Genomic DNA, 20,234 nt, shown 5'->3' with positions numbered 1-20,234 from the left:
GTATTTTGAAAGTTTTGGGACAAAATCTCTAAGATAGTTGATAATACCTAGAAACTGTTGGATTTGTTTCTTTGTGAGGTCTTGGTATGGTAATTTAAGTCATTCTTGTGAAACATGAGGCTTTGGCTGGTATTTTCCTTGGTTGATGTGCATTGCAAGAAAATCAATTTTAGTCTTGAGTATCTACATTTTTTTTTCTAAAAGCATAAGCCCATATTTGAAGGCCAAGTTTGTGAATTGTTGGAGAAGTTGTACGTGGGCTTATTCGTCTGGGCTAAACAAGAGAATATCATCTATATAGATGAAGACCTAGTTCATGATAGGTTGGAAATTTTTGACCATAGTTTTTTGAAACAACGAAGGAGTTATTTTAAGCCCAAATGGTAGAACTGTTCACTGGCAATGATTATTGGGTATACAGAAAACCTGGCTTTGGTCTATCATCAGGATAAATACCCAATTGCCAAAATCCTGCCTTGAGTTCAAATTTTGAAAACATTTTTGCATGAGCAAGACTTAAGAAAATTGAGTTTCTATTGGGTAGTGGGAACTTATCGTCGAGAAGAAAATGATTAAGAGACTAATAATTAATAGCCAATTTTAACTTGCCTCTAACTTGTTCTGCTTTCTTGTTAACATAGAAGCTTGACATGTCCATTAGGAATTTGATGACTTGATTAATCCTTGCTGTAGTAACTCTTTGCATTCTTTTTCAACTAATTTTTGGTGGTCTGGATTCATACTTGAATGACTAGCCTTGGTGGGATTAATATTTTCATTAAGCTTAAATGGTAGCTTAATAAAAAATTTTGAGTTCTTTCATAAGGGATTTTTGAATTTAAGGAGGAACACTAAGTGAGAATTAGCACATGCCTTTTTCTTTAGCAACTCAACTAGCATTTGACCTTTGCTCATCTGATTACTGAAGAAAGTATAACTTTGGGATTTGTACAAATGGTTTGAAAGAGTATTTGTGCATGATCTCATCTGGTAGAATCCTTAAATGTTGACATTGGTAATAAATGTCAAATTCAACAACTATGTCTTTGCCAGGTAATTTTGATCCTAGCACTTGCATTGTGATGAAGCATTGGAGAAAAAACTGGATAGTGATAGACTTGCTGATCATATAGAGGGTAAAAGTTTGGTTTGAAATAGTTTTAAAATGTCTTTCATAGGGTATCTAGTATTCAAGGGTAATATTTTTGGGTTCGTTACTATTTCTGTTACTCTTGTTTAAAAAAGGATATTACTAAGATTGATTGACTATATTTTAAGGGGTATATGGAGACTGGTATAGACGGTATTGGTGGTTTAAAAAGACTTTGGATTTTAAATAAGGAAGGAAGATTACCTTTCGGTTTTGTCATGAAGAAATCTTCTGTTTCTGTACTTGAGTCTAATCCAAAGTTTGGATGGCAAATAGAGTCTTATCTGTGGGTTCTTTTTCGATTGAAAAAATTGACTTTAAATCATCTTCATCGAGATTGACCCCTATATTTTGCTAGATTTCTTGGAACATTTTTATCCTTTTTTTCTTATTGGTAGGACATTGTTTGGCAACATATCCTTGTTGGTTGCATATAAAACACTTTGTAGACTTGGTTCTACGACCTGTGCATTTCTTCCTTAGGTATTTCCACTTGGTTTTGTACAGATGATAAGAAAGAAATTTTTTGGATATTTTGTATTTCCTGAAATGTTTCCGTCTTTTCGTTTTGCAAGCATAGTTTAGAGCTTTATGGCATTTTATTTGTCAATCTGTTCTTTCACAAGCTTTGTCTAGTTCCTTGTTTCTTGCTAGGTAATCTTGGACTACCTTTCTTCTATAACAGATATCTTCAAGAGCAATATAGAGTTCTTGTTGTATTTCTCTAAAGAGTTAGAGAGAAAATCTCTTTTCTTTGCTATTGAAGAGCTCTAGTAACTGCTGTTTGAACTGGATCTAGGAATGAGGAAACAAAAACTTGTTTTAAGCTTGTAAGAGCTCCAAGAATATAAAACCATTTCAGTATCTTTTGGAAATGTCTATCAAGGTCCACTTTTTTGAAAGAACAACATTTTCTTTGGAAAATTTTTTTTTCTCTGCAAAGCTTTGACATCATCAGGGCTTCCAAGAAAGTATGTATGGAGGATCTGAACAACTTGCCCAAAGTCTTGCAAGACTAGGAATTACATTTGGTCTATTTGGGAAATAGTGTTTTTCCAATTCCTCAATGTCCTTGTAAATCTAGACACGAATTCCATCAGAATAGTATAATGGCTATCTTTTGACAACCTTTTAGTTTCCAACCATGAGTGGAATTCTTAAAACTTTTTTGGCCATTTTGTTGGCGGAATGTCATCAATGGTAAATATCAATTTTGAAGTGGATGGTACCGTCGATCCTCTAGGAATATAGGACGGTGTAGTGTCTTCATCCACATCTATTTCTTCAACTTTTATTCTTGGACTACTTGCCATAAACTGAGGTTTATTGCATTCTAGCAAGAATTATTCTTCTCCGAAAGATGATCCTTCCTCTGAAGAGTATTTTGAAGTTTCAGAAGAGGCTGAAGTGGGTGAGGTTTGGTCTCTAAAATTCTATGGGCAAAAAAGATATGTGGGATGGGGTCTTTTGTATATTTTTTGAGAAAAGAAGTTAAAGAATTTTCACATTTGATCATCATCATCTTTGGTTCTTCTTGTTCCTTGATGATGATTCCCAATCTCTACTTTGGTTGAGGATTCTCAATTTCTTCTTTTATTGGTCTTTTTCCTTGAGCCTTTTCAAATAATTACTAAGAATCGGAGTTATTTTCGATGTTGATAAGGTACGAGTAGACAATTTGAATGGATCATTTCTATCTGGTGATGGAATTTTCTTGGTTTCTTAGAGAAGTTTGATTTGGGACTTGAACTTCTGCGTTTCTATTTCTTTCTGTTCTTTGTACAGCTAAAATGGAATGCCTTGTTCTGGAACTTTTCTAGAGACTTGTTTGAGTCTATTTAGGAGAAGTTTGATCATGTCATTAGCAACTTTGGTATTTTCATCAACCTTATCTTCTACCTTTTGTATTTTGTCCTGGATAATGTTGGCATTTTGGTTGATTCCTTTTAACAGAGAGTTATGAGTAATTGAATTTGTTGTTAGCCAATTCAGCGTTGCTTCTGCTGCACTAATTTTGGTTGGTCTCCCCATTGCATCTGCTTGGAATGAGTTGGGATTTTGGGTGCATGTTTAAATTCTTTCGCAGTAAATTCCTCAAGCGGAGGAAAATCATGATCATAAGAAGGATCTGAAGGTTGGAACATGCAAACTTGGGGGATTAATGTGAAACTTGGATTTGTTGAGAACAACTTTGTTTTTGAACCCATTTTTGGATATTTCTATAGCAGGGTAAGATAGGTTTTTGTTTTTAAAAATTTTTTATTACTTAATTTTTCTGTTAATATTTAAATTTTTTCTATGTTTTTATTTTTCATCAGTAAAAATTATGCAAACATCAATTTTACAAAATAAAAAATGAAATCTAATATATAGTAAAATTATTTTTCTTAATTTTCATAAAAGTTAAAGATGAATAAAGAATTACTAATTACAGATAAAGGATGAGTACCATCTAGTAAGCAGTCTTGAATTCAATATTACAAATCACCCATTTGAAGTTGATCCGGGGATGTCTAGTATGGTGTAAGTAGAGAAGATTTCATGTATTTTAATTGATTGTAATGTGCTTACAACATTGGTTTGCAAAAAAACACGCGAAAGTCTTCTCATTGTAAAGTGATTGCAAGGAGAATATCATTCCCTTCTCTCACAGAAGGAAAGTAAGGTAAAGTTATAATTTTATCCTCAAATTGTCCTTAACATAATTTAACCCTCTCTCATCTTTTTCCAAAAAAGATCTTCATACTAGTGGCCCTAGCTTTTTTTTTTTTTTTTTTGCACCGAGCTTAAGCTTGTATAAAATAATGGTTTTACTAATAGCATCAAGACCTACCTTCATAATAAGCATTTCCTTCTTGACAAAAAGTCGGCTAAAGAGCTTTGTAAATGTCAATCCCATCTCTGTTCTTCTCTTTCTAGCTCTCATGGTGTGCTTGGAATGAGGATCTAATCTTTTTACTTTGCAAGGCCATAGCTTACTGAGTTAAACCAGCAACAATCAACTATTCAACACCCCTTGGATTTCATCATCTTTCTTCTTTTATTTGATATTTTCATTTTTTTTCTTATATTTTTATTCACCATTTTAAAAATTAATTTTATAATTTTTTAGTTTAATCAATTTTTATAAAAGAAATGTGAGTTTGAAAATTTATATTAAAAAGAATGTAAGTATTCAATTATATATTTTTATATATAAAGGTAATTTTATAAATTTATACTACATACCCCTACTATCATCATTTTTCCATGTTATACCAAATGCTGCAAAATTATCTTCTTAACAATCATATACCCAACAATCATATTTTCCATGATCACATTTCCACCAAAATACCAAGTACCACTTAAAAATTTTGGCACAAATTGGTTCGTGTCTTTTGTTTTCATAAGATCGACCCTAAGACCATCCCTACATTCAGTGCAATCCAAAATCAAATTTAGATCTTATAAGATTTTAAAAGAATAACAATTAAAACAATAATATCTTATTATCATCAATCTAAATTATATTAAAATATGCATCAAACTAAATACATGAATACTATAAAAAAATTCATACATCCACATTATAATTTACTTATTGTATTTTATTTATTTATTTGTTATCTGTATAGGATATAAATGCTTTAAGTAAGTAATACTTTAACTTAACGGAAAAATCATTAAAAAGGCAACTTGTTTTTATAACTTAATGATTTACAATTTGCGAACATCTAATTTATATTTTATATAGTTTCCAAATGATTACTAATTTAGAATTAATCCAGATTTAGTTTTACGATCCAATCTTTCAATCTTTCAATTTAATGTGAGTGATAAGTATTTACTTAAAATCTTGAACCACTTTAAAAGTATCGATCCTAAAAGATTTAGATTATGAACCATTCGTCAAGAAATGGAACACCTTAAAATTATCTAAAATTCATTAATCCAAGATGATCCACAGGTGATCTAGCATCGTCGCTTAGACCTAACAAAGGAAGGATCTATTTTTGATATACATGTCCTTTGCTTTTCTTCATTATTAATGGAAATCATTTATTAACTTAAAAAAAAAGTAAATATGATAGGGAATTTTTTTAAAACAAATGAAAAGCATTTCCCTCGACCTTACATTTCTATTTCCTTTTAACTAATTATTTGATGAAGCTTGAAATTCATAGAGCATATTTGCTGAAGGAAAACTTATAAAAAAAAAAAGTGTTATCAAATTAAAACAATTGGGGAGAATTAACAAAAATATTTTTGTCTATTTCAAATTTTTTTGTTTACCAGCTTTTCCATTAAAACATTTGTCAGAAAATCCAATTTAAAACTTCAATTTTCAAGTTTAGACCCTAAAATCTTATTTCCAGCTTTTACAGAAAAAGTTAAAAACTGTTTTTCTTCCAAATCCTATTTGGTCCAGCTTTTACATTCGGTCATCATGTGGCCAACCCAGTACAAGCAAAAGAAGTTAGTCCATTGGAATGCATAGTACAGGGGCTCTCTGCACAATCTGATTGCTTCAGTCAAAACTCCACAATCTATTTATTCATTTTTTTTAACACAATCTTTTTTAATATCCAACTCCTGTTAGGGTTAAGAAAGCAAAAAAATAAAAATAAAATAATAAGCTGTAACATGAAAACCTTGCACTTAATAGACCACCAAATCGAAACCCCACACAACGTAAAATTGTAAGGCCATTCTTACGAGTAATTTCCATTTTAATTGAAAGGCAGTTGACTTCATATGACTTTTGATATTTTGTTGAGTATATAGATATAATTACTCGATATGTGATTTTTAAAAAAATAATTAATATGTAAAATTCTAAAAAGAGAAAGAATCATGAATTGATGGCCCTTTTCTATTCCCTGTTTCTTTGTTTATACACACAAGAGGGCAGCTGCCATAGCAATGAATCTTTGAGATAAAAAAAAATTAGCTATAAGTAGGGGTTAACAATTAGACAGTTTCATCGGTTTGGTTTGTCATACTTAAATATTAAATAAATCAAACATTTTTAGAGAACTAATCAGAATCGACTAAACACCAGGGAAAATTGAATCAATTAAACATCAAATTGATTTAATTGGATCGATTTTTAACCAAAAGAATAAAAATTTTATCATTTTTTTATAAATTATAATATTAAAATTTATAAACTTCATTCATAGAATAAAAATTATTAGCGAAAATATATATATTTTATATAAATTTAAAAATAATATATATAAATAAAAAATATTAGTTTATTTTTTATCAGTTCTGTTTAAAAATTTTAAAATCGAAAATCGATCAAATAAATCAATTAAATCAAAATTTTTGAATCAATAAATTTAATGGACTAATTGAACCGAATTATTTTATTATTTTTTTTATAATTGGGGAAAGAGGATTTGAATCTTACTTTTTAGATAATAAAATTATACATCAACTAATGAACCAAATATTTTGATGTAACTAAATTGTTTTATCTAAATTGTATTCATTTCAATTAGTTCATTGATTTGACTCACCCCTAACTATTAGTGAGAGGGTGGCAAGGTAATTGTGTATACTTGTTCAAACTATTAGAACCTTCTAAACTTAGGGAAGTGCAGTAGTCGGTTGAAATCGAATAAATCGACCAACCCCCAAGAATAATGAACAAATACATCAAAAAATTATGTCCGTATATTTTGGATGTCTATATACGGATAAAGATAATCCATGATTTGTAGGCTTAGGCTGATATTTTAATGCTAGCTATTTTGTTTATTGGGTACTTCCCCAAGGTTCATACTTTAGCCTCATTTTACTCTCGAAATGTCCAATTTTATCTTCAAGCTCTAAAAAGGAAATGCTTAATTTAATTATTTTCTTAGCAGCCTTAGTCCTTGCCGACCCTGGCCCCACAAAAAAACAGACCCTTACATTTTTAGGTTTGTAAGAGCTTGCACAACAATCCAAATAAATTGGGTTCAATAATAGGAATTCAACTTTCTTATGGATCGATACAACATATATAAACTTTGTATTTTTGTTCACATCATCAATTTTGGGCCTTTTTCATTAGTCTTATTTAAGAGAAAGAAGTTATAAAAATGACAAAATTCATAAAATTTCTAATTTAAATAGTTAAATAAAGCTAAAAATTCAAAATGAAAATAGATTGATGGACATATCATATATTCAGAATTTTTAAAAGAAATTAGTAAACTCAAATAATAATATAAAAATTTGTATTTAACTTTTGCGGTGGGTATAAATTACATATACCATTAAATTTTTTTTAGGAATTTTGGTTGTCTCTACTCGACGTCAATTGCACTTATCATTAAATTAAATGTCACGTGTGCATAATTTTTTATTGTAATAATAAACTTCTAAAATACTTTAACAAGAAATCTTGTCGTGTTACAATATACAAAATAATAAAAAGAGAGTCAAGGTAAAAACTAAAATATAAAAAAAATCTATAAAAAATTAAGAAGGATTTTATATTTGAATTTTACTTTTTAAATTTTTATAATATATATTATTAAACTAAATACTCAGATGTACGTGATTTTTAATTGTAATAATAAATGTTCAGAAAGCTTTAAAAATAAATCTATAAATAAAAGAAAGAGTCCTTTAATTTAAAATAAATGCTCAATTTGGGATTAAAGTTTTTAGATTTTTTTCAATTTAGGGTCAAATATTTTAATTATAACAATTAAGTACCAAATATTTTTGGTTTCTTACAATTAAGAGCTAAGATGAAAGGTGTCTGACACGTGTAGAACATGAGCGATGTGGACGCTGACTTGGGAGATTAAGATATAAAAGGATAGTTTTATTAAAAAATCTTTTCTGTTAAGTTAAAACAAATCAAATTATAACATAGTGTGTAACAACTTTTTTATTATGACTTATAACAACTATAGTTTTTAACATGACATGTAACAATTATATTTTTTAACATAGTGTGTAACAATTACATTTTTAAAATCGAGGGTAACAATTAAATTTTTAACATAATATGTAACAATTAAATGTTTAACATAGCGTGTAATAACTATATTTTTTAACATGACGTGTAACAATTAAATTTTTAACATGACTTATAATATCTACATTTTTCAACATGACATGTAACAATTAAATTTTTAACATAATGTGTAACAATTAAATTTTTAACATGACGTATAATAATTACATTTTCAATACGACTTTGTGTCACGTGTGATACATGTTTCATCCATCTGTCAACTTACATTTAATTGTAAAAAATTGAAAACATTTGATCCTTAATTGTTATAATTGAAATGTTTGAAAATGTTTAACCCCGATTTAAACATTTAATCTTTAATTTAAGACATACACAATAAAATGATAAAAAAAATAAAGCAAAATTAAAAATTTTAACTTGTCTTTTTGAATTAAATAAGATCAGATACGCGTATTTATTATTAAATTAAACATTTCAGTGTATATAATTTTTTTATTGAAATAATAAAACCATGGAGTACGTGTCAGGAAGAAATCGATTGTATTAAGAGATGAAAAGCCAAAATGATCGAAAAGAATAATCCGGAGGTAAACACCAAGACCAGCGAAACACCTGGCAAATTTGGCAATGAAATGAGTACTGAGAAATAGACGAGGGCAACAAAACACAATGAAATCAGATATTACCAGCGTATTACCAGAAGAGTGCATTTCTTACATACTCTCCTTTACATCCCCAACCGATGTTTGCAGATCAAAGCTTGTCTCTCCCGTCTTCAGATCAGCCGCTAATTCAGATACCATTTGGGGCAAATTTCTGCCGTCGGATTGTTATGAGATCATTTCGAATGCATCCTCATCCTTGTCCAAGCGGTTGACTGCTTCCATGTCCAAGACACAGCTTTATTTCCATCTTTGCAATCGCGGGGTTCTTATTAACAACGGCACCATGGTAATTTTTTTTTTTAAAAAAATTTATGGTATGTTTTTCTTCAATTTTTTATTTCTGCAATAAAATGGGTTGACTTAGATTTGGGTCGTTTTATTTAGATGAAAATAGAATAGCCACAGTGTATAAATTAGATTAATCTATTTATTGGGCATTTATTTAACAAGGTGATTGACTTGTTGAGCATTGGAGAATTTAGCTTTAGAGTTCTTCTTGTGTCCATGAACTTGATTGCTACAATTTTTTTGATGAAACATCACTTGTTTAGGCTGCCGTACGCTTTTACCATTTTGAAACTTGGGAATTTCCTGGAAAATGGAAAAATCAATAGTCAAGCCTTGTCAAATGATTTGGTGGCACGAGTAGTCCCAAATAATTAGGCAGTCCATATGAGTGTCTGTGATGTTTGAAATTTCATTCAATCAGGAAAGAGAACTATGAGAAAGGACAAGCCTGCTAAAACTAATGACATAAAAACCATTAGACAAAGTTAACTTAAATAGTTTGCCTCCACTTTCTTTGAGCTGATGGTAGGAAACTTGTACACAAAAAGGAGTAATATGCACCTTGTTTATTGGGAACATAGCGTGAAAACATTTTTCGTCCTGGTATTGCTTAGCCAAAGAAAATCTAGTTTTATCCCCATCACTTATGTGTGAAAAAGGTCTGAGGTGACAGACCTACCCTCCTTCACCCAAAGATGTGTGTGTCTGTAAGTGGTTTATGTATTTAACAACATCTTTAATGTCGGTCCTTTCTTTCCAGGGTCGGATATATTACAATTGCTACATGAATCATTTGTTCTTGGGAATTCATAAGGAGTGTTTTTCTAGAATTGATCATTTGCATATGATGCATAGATCTTCATTGACTTGACCATTTATGAATGAGAGATATATGTTATAGAATCCTAATTTTAGGAAATACATGCAGACTGTGATATGTGCATGGCATAAGTAAGAAAGTCACACTAGTTCAGCTGAGAAAATTTAGTAGATAAAATATGGTGGACAACATAGCTTTTATCCTTTCCAATAAATTATTATTCTGTGATTCTCACTGGATCTTAATCGCTAATAAGTCAAGGAAACTAACTTGTCGTTTATGAACCCAAACCATTTGAATTATGTATTCTACCTGAGTTAATCCTCCCTTTCCTTTGTTGCATATGTAAATAATATTAGCATGTTTACCATCTTGATTCTACTATGCAGAGCTTTGGACTGGACAAAGCAACTGGGAAAAAATGTTACATGATGGGGGCCCGAAGGCTTTCAATTGCTGAGGTAAACACACCTACCAAATGGAGATGGAAATGTCTGCCTCAGTCTAGGTTTGTCTGCTCTTTCATTATCTTCTTATTTGTTTCAAAAGTTTACAATTATGTTGCTATATAATACTGTCTTAGGGATCAAAATGTCATTTCCAATGAATAATGCATATGTGACTGCATTTTTAGGTTCTCTGAAGTTGCTGAGCTCAAACAAGTATGGTCGCTGGATGTGAAGGGGGTGATAGAGACTAAAATTTTGTCTCCTAAGACAGCTTATGTAGCTTACCTTGTCTATAAATTTGCAACATCTAGATCTGGATTTGACAAAAAACCTGTAGACCTGCATGTCAAGTTAGAAGAAAGTGATGCTGGGCGTACTTTTCGTGTATTCCTAGACCCTTCATCTAATATTCCTCAATTTTCTCGTGAGAGAGGGGATGGGTGGATGGAGGTGAAGTTGGGTGAGTTCTTCAATGAACATGGAGATGATGGGAAAGCTGTTTGTAGGTTACGGGAGGTTGATAATTCTACCGCTAAGAAAGGCCTCATTATTGAAGGAATTGATATTAGGCCTAAAGATAGTTGATAGACAAGAATTTCCATAGTATGCTGTGATAAAATTATTGCTTGTGACATATATATACAACATGTTTGGTGGGAATATTTGCTAGCGTGGTATACTATAGTTGTAGAAGTGGTATCTCAATCCAAGTACTACCAATTTGGAGTGTGACACCATTTCTTGATTTTGTGTGAGAAACCAAACCTTTCAATTTGTTAACTAAATATGCTGTCTTAGAAAACCAGTAGAAGCAAAGAGAAGCTGATCTTCTAGAAAGTGGCTTCTGTTACTTTAGATTGGAGTATACTATATTCAACTAATACTTTACTTGAGAGGGTAGAAGGTTAAAATTGTTGCCTTTAGCAGTTTAGCTGTGTTGCACTGAATATTGATCACTCAAGTCTTAGTATTGATCATTTCAATGAAAGACTATTGTGGTTCTTAAAGTTGTCTGTTCTCAAATCACATGCATCTGTGCTATGTATGTAACTTTTCGCCTTATCCAGCAATAAGACCTTGCTGGCCATTGTATCATTGTACAACCATTGTCAAATTGTTCATAGAAGAAATCTGCCACCTCAATTTCCATCCATCCACCCAATCCCCAACTCGATAATCACGGCATATTTAATGATTGAGAGGGTTTTTTTTTTTTTGTATATATATATTTGCAGTAATTGAAACTTATTGAAGGATTGGGATTAGGCCCTAAAGATAGCAGATGGTCAGGAATTTCATAGTATTTTATGATTACTTGAGCCATTTTAGCATTTTATGCCGCTCTTTATGACAGCTGCAGCAGTAGTGCCTTGATCATGCCTTCTGATGTTTCTCCGACTAAATTGGAATGTTAAATTCAAGTATATTTGAGTCAGAACACAAAGCTTCCATTTCTTTTTGCGTGATCGACTCAAACTTCTTTGCTTTTACCTTTGAAATGAGGAGTTGTTCCGAAGATTGATCACTCATGTCTGTAACTAACCTGTTATCAATTCTTCATGCATCCGCTATGTGCTAACTTTAGCCCTAATCTCATTTCTCTCAGCAAGAATAAGGCCCCTCGCCCGCCATTGTAACACATCGTAATGACGTGGAACACCCGATTCCACGCGCTATGCGCTTCTCTGCTCTCATTTGGATTATTTATGTGCTGCCTTTTGAATATCGAAGAAAAGATTCTGATTACCAAGGTAGAAACATTTTGTACTAGTTTGTAAAATTAGACTTGAACCTGCCATTTAGCTTTAGTTTCCATTGCTCATTGATTATTGACCTATTGTGTGTAGATCTGCATTCCCTAAAACCAATTGATATAAAAAAAAAAACTGAATTGCATTTACTTCAATAAGTTAATGTAAGGAGTCACAGAACAATACTTTAAAGATTAAGGATTAAAATGAACACAAATAAAATGTTTGAGACGTAGGAGAGATTACCGAAATCAAATCTCAAGTCTCAACCCATAAACTGCATGTTGCTTGTTTCCAGCGGGTGCAAAAATTTTTTGAAAAGTGAAAACTTCCAAAAAACTTGGCGCCCAAACCCATAAAAAGATAAAATTGAAGCAAAAAATTTAGTAACTGACCAAAACTAGAAAAACAGACCTCAATTTTTCAAAAATGGAGATCAAATTCTAAAAATCGAAGCAGAAAAAAGAAAAGATATAAGCAGCGGTTGAAGAAGTGAAGAACAAGAAAAAGGAAATGAATTCAAAGCAAACTCCGACAAGGGTCTTCGGGCAGTACACTATTGCTTCAACCTTCCTCTCACGCTCTTCCAATTTGTAAGTAAACCGATCATAATGTCGCTTGCCCTCGTCTCTCTTGATCTATTTTTGTTTTGGAGTTTGGTGATTTTTTGTGGTTTGGGTTAAAACTCTGTATGAAATTAGTTCTGAGGAATTAAAAGAGGATTCGCGTAACAAAGATTCGAAGAAGTTTACGTCATTATCAGATTTCCTGAACCGAAAGCTTCCCAGAAGTTCTGGTATTCCCAAAACCGTACAGGTAATGTTTTGCCCTTTTGTAACTTTCATTTTTGAGCCTCTGAATTTTGTGGAGAAAATGTTTTCTTTAATACTTGATTACTTAGAATTTCCTGGCAGCCAAGATTTTTAATATATTTTTTTAGCTTACTTAGTTCAAATTGAAAAAAACCCAATTCTTGATAGGAGAAATCAAGGCCTTTCTCATCGCTATTGCTTCGGAAAGAAGGGGACTCTGTTAATAAGCACAATGAGAGCAAGAAAGAAGAGGAAATAGAGAAAAAAGATGTTATTGACAAAGTTGTTTTTGAGCAGTTTAAGCAAGATAGCACTGAGAAAGTAGATTGTATGGTAAGTTCAGGTGGTGTTGGTGAAGAAGAAGAAAAAGAAGAAACTTCAAGCAAAAGACAGAATCCATTTGAAGGTATCGAATGCTTTTGTTTTTTTGTTTCTAAGTTGCTTGAGGAAAAGTGGACACCAACTATGAAAAACTATGCTTTTTCTGATGTCTTGGTTTTAAATGTTAGAAATGTCAACCTCAAATATATAGACATGGTCAAGCAATTCTTCTTTAATGAACTATCCAGACACAGGTCAATGTCATGTATATTGGCTCAGAAAGACAGAAAGCTTATAACAAGTCTGGGGAGCATTTGCAAGTGAAATGAACATGAAGTAGAAGTTAGACGAAACATAAAGGATGGCTTAATTAGCTAAAGATGTCAATTGTTAGTGTATTACATATTTTACCATTTTCTTGTCAAATAACGGATGGTAAGTTTGCACCCTATATAGATTTTCTGTTGTAGTTGTAACATCTCTGACTGCTAAATATGAAAGTTGATGAGCTTGGGTTAATCTTACATTTTTCAGTTGATTATGATGTTTTACATTAGGGGTTATGAACTTGAATTGTGTGGATTACCAGGTTTAGTTGAAGAGCACAGAACACGAAGGCCTTTTCTAGTTTTGGGAGATGATCCACCAAAACCAAAGAAAAGAGGAAGAAGGGAGTGTTCTCTAAGCAACAAGAAACCAAAACCCCATTATAATCACTGTAAGCATAATTATTTCCTAAGATTTCTTCAAGAATTAATCATAATACATTATCTGGTGAAGTTCTATGAAGCTTTTGTTCTCTTTCATTTTCCTTTTTTCATTTTAAGTTCTTTACTGGTGAAGTTCTATTAGATTCTTGATTTTTTGCTCCCTGCCTAGCAGATGCAAATGGTTGTGGCTGGTGGGACTGTGACATGGAAGGTGTTGACAGTGAGGAAGTAGGCTCTGGTGAAATATGGGAAGGGGTGGGCTCTACAACATTTGGAGGAATAGTAGACTGGCATTAATTTTGATCAGTGTTGCAGTATGTTTAAAACTTAAGTGATCAATTGCCAAGAGATGTTCATCAAGAGTTTTTGGGTAATGATGAATGGTATCTCAATCTCTCCTCTGTTTTGTATCAATATACTATGATTTCTCTAGATGCAGAAGTTCATATTTGAGTTTTTGTTCTCGGGTGCAAATGGTTGTGGCTGGTTTGTTCTCTGAGAGTAGATATTCCAAATCTGATCATGTCACCACAGTAAAAACATATACAAATTTAGCTTCTTTTATAAAAGCGACTACCAGTGTCGGCAAAACATCCCATAAGTAAACTGTAAGGCAAGCAGTTTCTCTCCTACATTGAATTTAAATATTGCCTAGCATTCTGGTAGCACAAATATGATTAGAAAGTGGAAAGAGAGAAAATGTCAATTAAGAAAACAAGTTTGTGCAATGCTATTTGAGCTTAATTGATAGTGCAAAGTCTTACTAGCAAGATCTTAATATCTGATACCAGATTATTTGTTCTTAGCCATTTGTTTTTTTTCCTTATAAGCTTAATGTCTGTCAATTTTTATACTGGAGCAACGAGTTTGTGTAAATCAGCAGGTTGGCGAGCTAGTAAGAGAGAATAACTTCATACTGTCCAAGTTGGGCTGTCAGTTCTGATTTTAGTCTTTCAGAGATAATAACTTCATACTCTTCAAGTTGGGCTGTCAGTTCTGATTTTCATACTTAAAAAAGTGGGGTGAGAGAGGCTCGAACTCTCGACCTCAGGATAACTCAGAAGCTATGAGACCTACGCGCTAGCCAACTGCGCCACCACCCCATTGATTTCTTCGGCTAACTCTTCCATATATCTAGTAAGAATTGTCAAACCACCTGGTCATTTTCTGCACTACCCTAGTCCCTAACAAGTAGCATAGGTAGGTGTTTCTTTCCCTGTCCTTTCTCATTGTAACGACGCTGAATTTGACTTTAGAAAATTATCCAACTTCTAGAATCCTTCCATTTTTTTTTCTTTCTAACTTCGTTTTTCTCCCCGCTCTAATGGAAAAAGTCAAGCATGTGGGCAAAATCCAAACAAGTTGTGGAACACATTCAGTTACTAAAGTCCTAAATATATTCATGTTTTGAATGTTTGATTTATTTGTGTGTCTTAATAATATTTGAATTTAAGCATTCATTATAATATTCTCGAGCACAAATTGGCTCAACCCTGTTGTATTTGCCATTGAATTCATACCAAAAATAAGGAAATTCTAAAGGAAAAAACCAGTTTAAAGGAAAAAAAATTTTATGTCAAATTTTGTATTTATTTTATTTGGCTTGTCGTTTGAATTCATTGTTGTTGATAACGACTTAAGTATATTAAGATGACAAATGGATACAAGGTCGAACTTTCTTTTGGGTTGGGTAGGTCACTAGCTTCGGCTTATTCAGCTTTTGTGGACTTTACACAAAGTTCCGGATGAGTCTGACTAATCCGACACCCCTTTTTCCATTTTGAGTGGATTTGGGTATCTTTGTACGCGCATATTTACGTTTATTACACAACACATGATGATCGGTGGGGAAAAAAAGAACTCCACGGATGAAGTGGAAGGAAAAATGGAAGATAAAACATTTTATTTTGAATTTAGCTGCCATAAAGTCAAAAGAAATCCTTTCCTCACTCTTTCCTGTCATGGAAGGCATTTTGAATGGATTCAAAGGTTTAATTTTTCAAAAGTTGATTACTCCATGATTTGTTGGGAGAATTAACTTAATGGGCAAACATATATATGCGAAAATCAATCTAGAAAGCCAAGAGAATCGAATTCCCCATGCCTAAACACATGCAAATTTTAGAATTGCGATCAAGACTCAATCTATACAAGTCTTTGTCATTGTGTAATTCGATTCTTTAGGAACTACCAGACAACACAAACACGAAAGCGATTTAATTCTTTCATCCAATTTTCCACATCGTTCCCAACAATTGTTCTTGTGTAGTGGGAGTCTCCTCCATTCACTGAAAAAGTCTCTTGTCTTACTCCGTTTGATGGAACCCTTTTAACATTCCATTGCATTTTGTTTCTTCTTTTTTTTTTTTTTTGGTTCTATTCTTCTTGTTATTGGTTAAAAAACCAAAAGCATGGAATCCAAATTGGTATCTTCAGAACAGTAGCTATTCCCATCCTTTTATTCTTTCTTTCACTCTTTTACATAAAGTATAGTTTCCCTTATGTTTTTAAATTGATTATACCTTATCTCTCTCTCTCTTTTCTTTTATACACAAATGTTATATGTAATTAACGTCTCAACATCATTATCTTCTTTCACACCATTAATTATTAGTCAACTCAAACGTAGTAATAGAATATTAGCAAATGTAATCCAAGACCTTTGATTTGTTTAATGGGTAGAAAATGTGCCTTTAACCGTTCTTTAATTTAGATGCTTTGCGTAGTCCTCTATACAAAATCAGCTTATTCCGTTTAATTGTCCAACCATCACTATTCTGGTCTACATATACTTATCTGAATTTTTTATTATTTTCTCAGTATTTGCCTTTTTATCAAAATGAAGAAAACAACAATATCGAGGAGGGGTACTTATAAGCAATTATAAGTGTAAATTGGAAATGATTAGGGTAATCTCAATAATATACATATAATAATATATAATACTATATATAAAAGTAGCTCTCATAGCTATTGTTGCAATTGACTTCAATTGACCCTTCAATTGGAGGCTCTCTCCATTTTTATTTTTCCTTTCAGTCGATTAAAACGACATCATTTTGATTGGTCTGGTTTTTTTTTTTTTCTTTTCTTCTTGCTTTGTTCAAATGACAGTATTTTGAGTTAGGGTTTTAGTTACATGGGAGAAAATGGCACCGATTTTGTTATATATATATATATATATATATACATCATATTTCGAATTTAAATCTTTATTTAAATTCTTTCCCATGCTTATGGTATTAGTTAAATTCAATAGTTGGATGAATTCTTTTATTTAATAAGAGGATGAAGACTGTTCAAACCTTATGTAAAAACGAATACTAAGTTAATCTTTGTTATGAGGGAAGTGGAAACATATTCTCTATAATGTATTCAATTAAATTATATTACAGTATTTGTTTTGTAACAAATCATTATAATATAAGATTGCAATGTAATCATATTACATTCAATAGATGTAATGTGATTACAGTTTAAAACCAATGTAATCAGATTGTATTGTACTTTTCAATAGACATTTTTAACTTTCAACTTTGTGACTTTATTAAAAATATTTTATAATATTATAATTCATTTTTTATAAAGATTTCGAAGATTTTTTTGATTATTCTCAATAGTCATAGTGACTATCAATAAAATTTATAGTATATTTTAAAAGAAACAAAAATTAAAATAAAATAAAATATAGACAATTATATTAAAAAATAAAAATAAAATATATAAGATTATAATAAAAAATAGAAATAAAATGTATGACATTAAAAATATATTTAAAAGATGATATTATATAAAAATTAACAATAAAAATACAAGTATATTAAATTTACATTTTAATAAATAAGAATAATTTTGAAAATTAATTATACATTCCTAACAAAGTACTTGTAAACCAAACGTCGCAAAGTTATCATTCTTGCATTTTAATAATTACTTTACTTATATACTAAATATTGCACATTTTTTTTACAATCACATTGTTTACAATCACATTATTTGTAATCACATTACATTGTAAAATACCAAACGTCATCTATTTGTAAACTTGATGATTGAAATTTATTATAAGAGAAAAAAGAATTAGTTAAATATTTTTGAAATAAAAATTTGTGGTATGATTTTGTGAAAGAGAAAGCAGCAAAAAAATTAAGATAAAATATCCTTATCTCTTTAAGTTTTGATTGAAATTACGCAAAAATTAATTACTTTTCAAAATGAACACTCCCTCAAAAAATATATTTTTCGTTTGATACTTAGATCTAGCCGTTAGTCAATTGTTAATGTTTTCGTTAATTTGATGATATGATAAGAATAAAAAATAATTTTATCTTTAATTAATTTTTAAAATTACTATTACATAATTTTATTAATTAAAAAAAAACTCTCCAGATGGAGAGCACTCGAGCTCCCTTAGAAGACTCAATCGGACTCCACAAAGGGAGCACCGATCAAGTGCTCCCTCCCTTTGAGAGCACAGCTTTTTTTTAAATTTAATAAAAAAGAAAAAATATTTTAATATTTTTTTAACTCTATTAATGGTGTTTGTATTTTTTAGATAAAATATCAATTTCAAAAAGTAATAAATTCGTTTAAAATTTTAACTAAACCTTTTAGAAAAAGGAGTATTTTATCAAAAAAAAACTAATATTATTTGCTTTTCATTTTCGATAATAAAATTTTTGTCCGCTGTAACGCACCACATCTTAGAAGCACTGAAGTTGATAAATTGCCTTAATCGTTCTACCCCAAAAATAAAAAATTAAAAAAGAGAAGAAAGAACAGTGACAGCAAACTTTGTTGGGGCAGCCTTACTGAAATATTCCACCAAGGAGGGGAACAAATTATTAAATGACATGACAATTAAATTCTAACCTCTATATATTTACCTACCTCCAGGGACCAGCTTCCTCTGACCGCTACTTGGGAAAATAATACTTAGTAATGAAAGAAATGCATTTAAAAAAAAAACTATAATGAAAGAAATATTAAATATCTGATAATTGGATTGTCTGACAAATAAATATATATGATTTACTATTTATATTAAGTATTAATTATTATCTTCATGCTAAATAGCTGAATTATCCGACAGCCAACAAAATAACAATAACATTTAGCTATGTGGTGATTGAAAATGTGATTATGGTGAATATTAGTCTTAATCACAAGAGCAGTCAGAAGAGCTCCAACAATTATTTAAGGCAATGATATTATTCCTGATTTATTAATTAGTTTATCTTAATGTTGGGCAATGGGGGCAACATGTGACTGAAAACAGTGGCAGAAAATCCAGCTCACGAAAGCAAATTTATATCACTCAATGAGTGACAGCCATTTGGCAAAATGGTGTCCATGTAATGGCACTATACATATATATATATTTATTTACATTGTCCCATTAAGAAAAATGATACTTCCTGTTTAAATTATACAATTAGAGAGAAAGTATTGACCATACTATATAATACTTCCTTTACATCATGATTTATGTTAATACTAGTATATAATTTACAAACAATAATAATCTATGTTAATACTAGTGGTTGTGTGTCTTGTATTGACCATACTATATAATACTTCCTCTACATCATGATTTATGTTAAACACTAGTATATAATTGACAAACAATAATAATCTATGTTAATACTAGTAGTTTTGTGTCTTGACAACTCTTGCAATAATGAGCACCTACGGCAATATTTGAGTACAATCTGACAGCGACAATTGTTTCGTATGGAGAGCAAAGAGCATTCATAACTTTCAAAAGCTTTGTTGTGGTTGTACTCTGTACAAGTTGTAGTTGCAATTGAGCAATTGCTTACTGCCATTGATGTGCATATTTTTCGTCCTACGCCATCTTACTCTTGACTTTTCCCCTTGAGTCGGTGTTCTGTTCCAGAGTCCAAGTTGGGTGGCTGGCACTGTTATGCAGCGGGACCAATTGGATTGGTGCACCTTTCTGCCGACTGTCTTGAACGCATGCGCCAAATATAGAAATTACCAGCCGCCAATACATCTTTTTTTTTTTTGTTTTCAACGAATATACCAATTAAAAAAAAAGAGAGCTTTGAGAATGTAATTACTACATAAAAAAATGACGAATATTGTCTATCATGACTTACCAATCTATTATACAGTTTATTTTTAATTAAAAATGGAGTATTCGAATTTTATTTTTTAAATAAGATATTGTATATTAACTAATAAATTAACTATTCAGATATAATTTTTTTATAATTTTGAATGAATAAGAACAAATAACTATAAGCTTAAAAATAAAAGAAAAAAATGGAATAAAAATGAA

General features: G+C 31.0%; 2 protein-coding genes and 1 non-coding gene across 3 annotated transcripts; 2 read left to right on the top strand and 1 right to left on the bottom strand.

The window, feature by feature from the left end:
- Positions 1-8,658: 8,658 nt before the first annotated feature.
- LOC18602756 (putative F-box protein PP2-B12) lies at positions 8,659-11,343 on the top strand. The gene is made up of 3 exons (XM_018120297.2): positions 8,659-9,065; positions 10,277-10,395; positions 10,522-11,343. Exons 1-3 carry the CDS (start codon positions 8,784-8,786, stop codon positions 10,919-10,921), a joined length of 801 nt encoding a protein of 266 aa, XP_017975786.1. The 5' UTR covers positions 8,659-8,783; the 3' UTR covers positions 10,922-11,343.
- A 970-nt stretch (positions 11,344-12,313) lies between these two features.
- On the top strand, positions 12,314-14,388 carry LOC18602755 (RNA-binding protein). The gene is made up of 5 exons (XM_007034348.3): positions 12,314-12,680; positions 12,789-12,903; positions 13,068-13,305; positions 13,810-13,938; positions 14,103-14,388. Exons 1-5 carry the CDS (start codon positions 12,601-12,603, stop codon positions 14,225-14,227), a joined length of 687 nt encoding a protein of 228 aa, XP_007034410.3. The 5' UTR covers positions 12,314-12,600; the 3' UTR covers positions 14,228-14,388.
- A 560-nt stretch (positions 14,389-14,948) lies between these two features.
- On the bottom strand, positions 14,949-15,033 carry TRNAM-CAU (transfer RNA methionine (anticodon CAU)). The gene is given in 2 exon segments: positions 14,949-14,984; positions 14,996-15,033. It is a non-coding gene; the product is annotated as a tRNA-Met (tRNA).
- Between the last annotated feature and the right edge of the window lie 5,201 nt (positions 15,034-20,234).

Source organism: Theobroma cacao, chromosome 4 (genome assembly GCF_053813885.1).
Source record: "Theobroma cacao isolate CCN51 chromosome 4, ASM5381388v1, whole genome shotgun sequence".
Lineage (NCBI taxonomy): Eukaryota > Viridiplantae > Streptophyta > Magnoliopsida > Malvales > Malvaceae > Theobroma > Theobroma cacao.
The sequence above is the reverse complement of the archived record's forward strand: the minus strand, read 5'-3'. Positions and strand labels throughout refer to the sequence as shown.

Bases quoted from the DNA above. Each gene is read 5' to 3' on its own strand.
- LOC18602756 (XM_018120297.2), top strand. From the start codon at position 8,784: ATGAAATCAGATATTACCAGCGTATTACCAGAAGAGTGCATTTCTTAC. The intron at 9,066-10,276 runs GTAATTTTTTTT...TCTACTATGCAG, and splicing joins TTATTAACAACGGCACCATG to AGCTTTGGACTGGACAAAGC. The intron at 10,396-10,521 runs GTTTGTCTGCTC...CTGCATTTTTAG, and splicing joins AAATGTCTGCCTCAGTCTAG to GTTCTCTGAAGTTGCTGAGC.
- LOC18602755 (XM_007034348.3), top strand. From the start codon at position 12,601: ATGAATTCAAAGCAAACTCCGACAAGGGTCTTCGGGCAGTACACTATT. The intron at 12,904-13,067 runs GTAATGTTTTGC...AATTCTTGATAG, and splicing joins GTATTCCCAAAACCGTACAG to GAGAAATCAAGGCCTTTCTC. The intron at 13,306-13,809 runs GTATCGAATGCT...GTGGATTACCAG, and splicing joins AAGACAGAATCCATTTGAAG to GTTTAGTTGAAGAGCACAGA.